This window comes from Gekko japonicus, unplaced genomic scaffold (genome assembly GCF_001447785.1).
Source record: "Gekko japonicus isolate JY-2015 unplaced genomic scaffold, Gekko_japonicus_V1.1 scaffold1901, whole genome shotgun sequence".
In the NCBI taxonomy this organism is placed as follows: Eukaryota; Metazoa; Chordata; class Lepidosauria; order Squamata; family Gekkonidae; genus Gekko; species Gekko japonicus.
Window position 1 is genome coordinate 172,118 of NW_015177070.1, and position 9,276 is coordinate 181,393.

The 9,276-nt window shown below is 48.8% G+C and overlaps 2 protein-coding genes across 2 annotated transcripts in view; one reads left to right on the forward strand and one right to left on the reverse strand.

Moving 5' to 3' along the window:
- Positions 1-7,211, reverse strand: part of AP1G1 (adaptor related protein complex 1 gamma 1 subunit) — a 26,529-nt gene extending 19,318 nt beyond the window's left edge. Inside the window, exon 1 of the mRNA XM_015428206.1 lies at positions 7,137-7,211. Within this exon, the coding sequence (XP_015283692.1) occupies positions 7,137-7,211 (75 nt within the window). The remainder of the gene's footprint in view (positions 1-7,136) is intronic.
- Positions 7,212-9,064: 1,853 nt separating this feature from the next.
- The window catches only part of ATXN1L (ataxin 1 like), a 3,837-nt gene continuing 3,625 nt past the window's right edge, over positions 9,065-9,276 (forward strand). The window contains exon 1 of the mRNA XM_015428207.1: positions 9,065-9,269. Within this exon, the coding sequence (XP_015283693.1) occupies positions 9,065-9,269 (205 nt within the window). The remainder of the gene's footprint in view (positions 9,270-9,276) is intronic.

Genomic DNA, 9,276 nt, shown 5'->3' on the forward strand with positions numbered 1-9,276 from the left:
AGCTCCCGGAGTCTGATGGGGGCTGGCATGTTCTGCGAAAAGGGGGGCGGCAGGGAAGAAAGAGTCAGCTGGTCTCTGCCCACACTGCTGTGGCTGCTGCGTGTGTGAAGCAGGCCCGGAAAGCTCCAGATTTCTGCCGCCAGTGAATCGGTATCCCTCGGGAGCCTGGCAGGGGCTCCTTACCGGGCTCAGCCAAACCCCCTGGGCTTACTGTGCAGGCAATACCTACCTAGGTTCACTATTCAGGGTTCCCCCAAATCAACAGTCTAAACATTGGTCCATGAATATTTATGCCAAAATAAAATAGTGTTAAAGTTCCACACAGCTCTAATTTCAACCCACAAAGGGACCTTCCTAGGTATTTCGGCCTTGAAAGGTTTACCCCACCTGCCACGATGCACAAACCATCTGTGGACCTGCATGAGGACCAGCTCCGTTTCAGGCAATTAACACAGCTACAGTCATGCCGTGAGGCTGCAGTTCTGCTGCCACTGTTGGGCTGCAGAATCATATCATGCAGGACAGCTGGAGGAAAGCTGTGTGGTTGCTGCACTGCCCACCTGGAAGATAAGCCACCCTCATCACAACTAGCCCCAGTTTTAGCATATTTGCCTTTCTGCCCTTTTCAAAAAAAGGATGCTTCCTGCTGGAGGCTACTCTTGAACTGGGACCTCTGCCCTGAACACGCCTCTCTGCCCACCCTCCCTCAGGCTCGGAGGGGAGCACCTGCTTTGCATGCAGAGGGTCCCTTGATCAATCCCTGGCACCACCAGCTACAGACTCTCAGGTAACAAGGACACAGGCAGCCTCGTATGTCTTTCCAAATGAGGCAAGAGCCCCACTTCTTCCCCACTTAAACCCTTGATTTTGAAAATGAACCCAAGAATGCCGTGGCCTACGGAGCTGTAACCTTGAGCCATCTTTAGCCTCCTGGGGTCTTATTAAATCCTGCCCAGTGTGAACTCTGCCCTTCCGGGGCAAGGTGCTTGAGAGAACAGTTGGCAGTCCAACGCTAAGGTGTTCTGGATGAAACTGATTATCTAGACTCCAGGTAAGACAGTCTCTGTCCCAGCTGAAGGACTGAAGACAGCTTGGTTGCCCTGCTTAAAGATCTGCACCGGGCAGCTGACGGAGGGAGTGTGTCCCCACTGGTGCTTCTGGGGGACAGAAGGGGGAGGGGCACAGTCAGGCTCAGAGAGCCCAGAAAGTGGTGCCAGCGGGCACTACTGCAAGGCACGGCGGGGTCCTGCTGAGCAAGATAATCCTGAGATCTGAAGTGCCATTGATATACAGATGGTGCACAGCCCTGCCGCTCTAGGAAACCTGGCAATGGAAACACAGAAGCTGTGCTTGGAAGTTGCAAATAGCTGGTAGGCCAATAAATGGAAACTTAATCCAAGGAAGACAGAAGTTATGCTGGAGAGAGTTAAAGTACAAGAGATGCTTCCGCTTGTACAACCCCACTTGGAAGAACTCCCCTGTGCAGCAGCTGGGGGCTGTTCTGGATCCTGCCGATGCTTGCAAAATAGGTTGCATGGACGAGAAGGCACAAGAAGAGAACAGGAAAAAACCAGAACAGTTATCGCCCCCCCCCCAGGACCTCTTTACAATTCTTCCAATAAAAAAGGGGAAATTCGGGGGAGTACCAATCCCCCCCCTTTAACACGGGGCTTTTCTCACTCAAAATGTAGAGTATGAAGAAGTCCACTTGAAAACTGAAATAACTCCTTTAGAATGAGAGAAACAAGATACAAGATTTTACTCAAAATGTGTAGTATGAAAATCTTTGTATAAGACAATCCACAGCATTAGATACAACAAGCAGTGTGACCAGTGAGATTCATGGGGGCGGAATCCCATCTCTCCCCCCCCCGCTCATCTGGCCACTCACCCCGTCCTGAAGAAGTGGGGGGACTCCCTCTCCCCCCCACCCCCGCATGCTTGCAGCTCCTTCTCACTCAGCTGCCTGCTGCCCCGCCCGGCTCCCCCTTCGCCCGCCCCCACTGCCTCCTCCCCACCCATGAGGACACACCTATCAACTGGCTGTGCAAAAGTGCAGACAACATGCCTCTCTTGGGGGGGATTTAACCCCCCCCTTTTCTGGGTCCCCAGGCCTACAGAAGAACAGCCCCTTCCCTGAACCTGGCCCCATGCTCTGGATCTGTTGATCCACAAGGGGACCAGAATCAATGTTAGATAGAGGATAATTCCTTTGTTTGCTACAGACATATACAACATTTTCAACGGTATTTTTATTTGAATGTACATCATGTTGGCAACGGAATGTACACCAAAGCCTTGCATGGCCTTGGAGCCTTGTAACTGCAGCCCCCCCCCCCCCCGTTCTGCCACTCTTTTGAGCGGGGCCTTCCGCAGGAGCCACCCTTCGAATGGGTGAGATCCACAACTGTCCACACACGTGTGCTTCCTCTGCTGTCACCCCCCCCCACCTTGTGGAAGGGCCTTCATGTCATTCTGCAAGCTGTGTAAAACTGAGTTGTTCAGGAGTGTTCTACAAACGTAACTGGGTTATTAGACTACTGTGTACAGGATGTACTATAGTTTCCTGCATGTAGGACCCGGGTGTCCTTTTACTGTTTTCAGATGATGTACTTCCACTTTTCTTCATTATATCCATACTAGGAAAAAGGCCCGTTGTGGGAATAAATACAACAACCTCTAGAAAGAGGCTCTGGGCGGGTGCCCCGGCCTTGGACACTCAGTGTCAATTTGCTGTGGCGACCTCAGCAGGGTATAATGACACTGAGTCCACCATTTTCTCCAGAGGAACTGATCTCTGCTACCTAAAGAACAGTTGTAATTTTGAGTGATCTCCAGTCCTCACCTGGAGGTTGGCAACAAAGCCCTGACTTCTACGTCACATTGGCTGTCGTACGGGGGCCACCTCAGCAGCATATAAGGATACAGAGCCCACCATTTTCTCCAGGGGAACCGATCTCTGCCGTCTGGAAAGCAGTTGTAATTCTGAGTGATCTCCAGCCCTCACCTGGAGATTGGACACATTTTGCCTCAGAAGAGCAAAACTGTTTGGAATGTTAGAGGCAAAAGCCAATCAAGTCGCATATGCAAACGACCTCTGTGTTCCGAGGCAGAGGCCAATGAGGCTGCATATGCAAATGACCTCTGTGTTCTGACTGGCTGTGGGGGGGAGAGGAAGAGCAAACTGTTTAGAATGTTGGAGGCAAGACTCAGGCAAAGCAGCCAGTGGATAGGGAGACCCTCCGAATGACAGATCAGAGAGCGAACTGATTTTGGAGCGTGTGGAATGTTCTAGAGAAGTGGCACCACCATTTGGCTTTTATTTATGGGGGAGATGCTCTGTATCATGCTTTAACATGCTTGCTCATGCAGATCTTGGTACTCCTAGCCCTACCCTTGCTGCTCATTAGCTGTCTTCTCATGTTGATTGTATTGACTTGCAATGTCTTGATTGGGTGTCTCTGTTATCCATTCCCACTGAGCAATCCACTTTGACTCTCAGAGAAAAAGCAGACTATAACTACAGTAAATAATTACAATAGTAAATTATGTGATCAATGATAACACAGTATTGAAGAGTTCAGCATTTTCTATGGTATAAAGTGCAATATTCAGATATGCTAATAGTCCTCTCAGAGAGTTTCTGTCCAAATCATACTTTCTTTACTTTACTACAGAATTCGTTTTCACTTTCAAGCTTTCCACTCCTACCTTTCAGATGGCAAAAATTAAGTACCTGTGCTACAGTAGCATAGAGTACGGCAGTTTGCAACTGTTTCTCACGTACGGGGTATACTTGCAATTTTTCTTACAGAAAACAGAGATCTTGATACTTTGAAATCCTATAAATATGCCAAATAGTACAATTTCATATGCTAAATTATAAATGATGTATTTTACCCTGCTGAATCAGAGAAAAAAAGTTTAGCTTTGATGTGAAAATAAGGAGGAGGAGATTGGATTTATACCCTGCCCTTCACTTGGGAGTCTCGGAGCAGCTTACAATCACCTTCCCTTCCTCTCCCCACAACAGACATCCTGTGAGGTAGGTGGGGCTGAGAGAGCTCTTTCCAGAACTGTCCTTGAGTGAACAGCTCTGATGGGACTATGGCTTGCCCAAGGTCATCCAGCAGCTGCAAGTGGAGCAGTGGGGAATCAAACCCGGTTCTCCCAGATTAGAGTTCGCACACTTAACCACTGCACCAAACTGCATTGCTTATAAGCACTGCATATATTTCAGTTTCTCTAAAAATTACTGGGGGTGTTTTCCACCCATGAAAAAAGAACAGAAAAAACTCATCTCCTTCCATGGTTTCACAGTTCCCAGAAATTTTATGTCTCTAGATGGAGAAAGCTAGGAGCATCCTTTCCCAACAGCTGCTGCCAAATCCCAGGTCCTGAAAATTCAGCCTTGATCATAAATGCCCTCATTAACATTGAAAAGGGACTCCAGTAATGCACTTTAATTAGGGTTGCCTTTGGACAAGCGGTACAAAGTGCAGTAGCTATAGGGTGCTGAGTGGGACATGATGTGGCCACCATATTCCCCTGTGTGACAACTGCGCTGGATCCCATCTGTTTCTGGTCCCAAATGTTAAACAGCTGTGGACCTGGGCACCTGCGGAACCCCCGGCATCCATAGGAACCTGCCCACCAGTCGAGATTTGGAGTTGGCCTACTCTGGATGCTGACACTGCAGGAGGTACAATCAGTGGGCAGATTTATAAACCTCAGGATGAAGCAAACCAACCAAGGCACTAAGAGAAAAATAACTCCAGGTGAAGCTCATGCGGCTCCACACCCTCCAGCGGAAGCCTAATCCTGGGCTCCCTCTCAGGTTCTTTCTGACCACATCTTGGCCACTCTGACTCAAACTGATGCACCACTCTCCAGTTTTGCTCACAAGCAGCAAGTACTATCTTGAAGGGCCGTGTGGACCACTGAGTAAGAGATACGCCTTGCCTTTCTCCCCTCACAGCAGAACTCAAGGCCGCATGTGTGTGCTGCATTTCTAGGAAGTCCCTCAGATCCAGGCCTGCAAAGGCCTCAGGTACCTTCCAACCCTAGTCCCGGGAAAATAAAACTATCAGGATCACTGATTCATTATTTATTTACAAAATTTATACCTGGCCTTTCTGCCCTTATCAGGGCCATGAAGGTGGCTTAACAGATTAAAAACGTACATGATTTAAAATAAGTCTTAAAGACCATTACAATTAAACACACCTCATAAAAACAAATAAAACCAAGCTAAAATACACTTATAAAAGCAACATACAAAAGGGACCAAGGGAGACACAGCAGCATCAATGGGCAGGACAGGATCCCTGGGGAGGCCATTCTGGAGCTTTGCTGCCAAGCCAAGAAGGCCCCCCTCTCCCAGGTCCTCAGAAGGCCGGGTACCCAAAGCAGGGCCCTGGAGGACGGCTACCATGGTCCACAAGGTTTGTGAGGGAGAATGCTGGCCTCATGACATGCAGGGCTTTAAAGGTCAACACACTAAAGGGTGCCCAGAAACAGATTCGGGAGCCAGTGTCGATGAGACAAGACTGGAGTGATATGGCCCCTCTGACCCACTCCAGGCAACATCCTGGCTGTAGGCACTCTGTTTGTTTGTTTTTTAAGCCCCGGAGGGGATTTTTTATTGCATTTTTTTTTATAACACTACAAACTACAACAGAAAATGGGAAGGGGGACTACATTTATGGAATAAAGAAAGATACCCACTACTGACTAAAAACCCAAGAGAGGAGATCATCCCACCAGTTTAACCATACATTTAGTCTTAATCCCGTTAATCTTACTATCAACTGAGTCAAGTTTAACATTGACTTTTTCCAAGTCTTAAGTTTAAAATTTAACTGTCAAACAGAAACACCCCAAAGCATCTCACTTCAACATTTTTTAAAGGCACAATTCAGAGTCCTTCAGCCTTTACTTCTCCTTGACCAGTCTCTTCTGAAGTTTATAAGGACTTTTAGGGGCTGCCACCCCTTTCTCTGAAAGAGAGTCCTCCCCGGACGTTTCTGAGTCCATCTCGCCATTGGACTTACTGTCCTCCCCTTTTTCTCCTTCTTCCCCTGGCCCTCCCAACTGGACTCTTAAAAATTCCCGTGGTTTCTGGACAGAGTCCATCTTTTCTTTTTTATCCTTGATTTTGAAGGTTATGCCTTCTGGAGTTAGCCATCTATATCCAATTGCATTTGTCTGTAGAAAAAGAATTAATTCTTTATATTTCTTTCTCCTTTGTCTTATCTCAAATGGAATGTCTTTCAATGTTCTGATGGTATTCTCCCCCACTTTCAGGGGTGCTCCATATCTGCTTTCAGGATTGCATCCCTCACATGCCTCTTCGAGAATCTTACCACAATTTCCCCAGGCAGATTATTTTTCTGTATATATCCTGAATATGACCTATAGGCCACATCCATTTCGTTTAACAGGAGTTCCGCCTTCATATCTGTCACTGGGGCCAATATATCACTCATTAGTTCCTTTAGATTCTCTCCCTTTGTCTCTGGCAAGCCCTGGAAGCGAAGAATCATATTAGCATTTTCCATTTGTAATTATAGCAATTGATCTTCCGTAGAAACTTGCTTCTTTTCCATCTTTTGAACTTTGTTTTTCACCTATTGTGCAGTGGTGTCCACTTCTTTCACTTTTTCAGCCATTTCATTCATCATTTTAAGTGTCTTGGTTATCTGCGTCTGCTGTGTGGTGATGCACTGAGTCTTTTTTGACATCTGTTCCTTGAGGTTACTCAACTGGTCCAGTAGAGCGCGCATGGATTCTGCCAAAGTCTTTGCCAGCTGGTTGTTTCCTTCCAGTTTGGGGCTCAACGTTAGTTTAGATTTCAAAAGTTTCTCTTTCTCCGTCCTCTTCCCCGCCATCTTTCTCGATTGTTTACTTTGAAAAATATTTTGAAAGTCTCTGAATTCAAACGCCTGAACTCACCTTGGTGAGAATTTCCTAACAGTTGTACATGCTTTCTCTTCCGCTCCCCCCCCCCTCGATTCGCTCAAAAGTTCATGCGGTTAGGAGGCGTCCCTCCCCCGCCTGCCTAATTTTCCATTTTTCAAAATGGGGTAGGGAGCTTTCTTTTCTCTTTAACCGTCGTTTCGCTCAGTCCGACTCACGTTCATATCTGGTCTTCCGACCCCGCTTTGCTTCGTTTCGTCCGCTCGATCTCCTACGCTTGCCGCGGTCGGCATCACTAGATCCCATTCGGGCACTGCGCAGGAAGGACCATTGGGACGGAGGAGCGCCTCAATTCACCCACAACGCGCAGGCGAAGAGGCGACTCCTCGAAGTCCCCTGGCTAGAAGCCTTCCTCCAGGCTCCCTGGGGGGGTAACGGGCCAGCGCTCCCCCTCCTTCCCGCCATGCACAGACCACATCCCCGGGAGGTCAGTTCACAATAGAGACCAAAAGGTTTAACAAAAAGCATGGAAAAAGGGCAAGTTTTGGGGTGGGGGCTAAAAGGAGAGTGAGGAGCATCATATAGATATTTGGAGAGGGTGAGCCAGACATAAAGAGACCTAAGAAAGACTAAATCATTTAAGAAGGCCAGGGGAACAAAGGTCATAGGCAAATATATGTTCACGAAAAATTAAATACAGGTTTTAAGTGCGTTTGAAAAGTTAAGCAGCATTTGTATTACCCTTTCTAACTTAGCAAGAAAGTCGTGCTCTCACACAATCATTAACTTCCCCAAACATCCCCCCCCCCTCCCCAGACAATCATGATATCTGAACATGGGCTTAGAAGTAAAGATGAAGAAGCCCACATGAAGGGGCCACATAAATGTACGGAAGATTTTTCTACAAACCCAAGAGACCCTCCACCCCTCAGGTTTGCAGGAAAATCCAAACAATTACGTTTTTCTTTTAAAAACTAAACTGGAGAATCAATGTATATGCTTCTGCAGTCACTGCAATGCAAATTTAAAAAGTCAAGAAAAACTGAATGAAATCAACATTGGCTTTACAACCAATTTTTTAAAAATTAAAGACTGATAAAGGGGAGTGGAAGAAAATGTCCACCCAGAGGAGGACATGGCAGCAGTGGAGAAGGAGAGGAAGTAGGGACCAGGGAGGGATCAGGACACCCCTCCCCCTTGCAGACCACTGTCCACACCTGAAAGGGGAGGACGCTTTTAGTCTGCCCTTCCTCCAGGAGCTGAGTGGTGTGAGGTGAGAGAGAGAGAGAGAGAAATAAAAGGCTGGCCCAGCAAACTTCATGAGAGAGTGGGGATTTTAACCCAGGGCTCCCAGACCCCAGTTCAACACTTTCGCCATCATCCCACACGAGTTCCTCATAGGTATCAGGAGTTGGTGCAACTTGCCCACACCACCAAGTGAAGAACACACAGCATCAACCAGCCCTTCTTTTGTGAAGTCTCTGCTCTGTGACCGTCCTTCATTTCTCCTCCCTGCTCTTGCCTGACAACTTGTTGGCAGAGCAGGGAGGAAGTCCGCAGTGGTACACTCTCACTTCCTCTCATGGAAGTTCAGCTTAACAAATGTACACTGAATGCGCTCTGTGTGTCTAGGAAGGAACTAGAAGTGCCAATCTCAACTCTAAGAAATGGGCCTCATCGAGCTCCAGCTTGCCTGTGCATTGAAGTAGCAGTGGCACTCCTCCTCCTGGGGAAGCCTAAGCACAGCATGCAGCCGGGAAACTTAATTTTAAGCCTTTATTGGTTGCATAGATGTGTGTAAAGTGGAGAATCAAAATTCTGCAAGGAAGTGAAACTCCAAATCTGCAAGCCAGAAAAAGGAACAATTCCCTCTCTCCCGTGGCCTCCACGCAGAGTACAGCTGGTTCTGGCTTCCCTACGCCAGCATCACAAGCACGAAAAGGCAAGAGCAGGACTTGTGAATCCGACCCAAGGGTCCACCCAGGGGCCAGCACTCCGCCCCCCCCACCCCACGGTGGGCAATCAGCTGCCCCGAGAAGGCCGGTGAGCGGGGCACGGAGCCCCGGGACTGCCCTTCCGGCTCGGGGGACGAAGAGGCTTTGTGCCCCCGGACGCGGGACTCCTGCTTAACGGCCGCGGACGGGCCATGTCTGCTCGGAAGTGCGCGGCCCTCTCCCCCGCCTCCGCCTCCAGCCAAGGGAACGACGCCCCTCTGCCCCGAGCCCCCCTGGCCTCGCTGCCGAGAGCCGCCGCCGCCCTCCGCGCTCCGGGGCCGCTCTGTGCCGGAGGCCTTTGCTCGCCAAGGGACGGGCAGGGCGGAGGCAACCGGAAGGCCGGCCGGGGCGAGCCAGGCCAGCC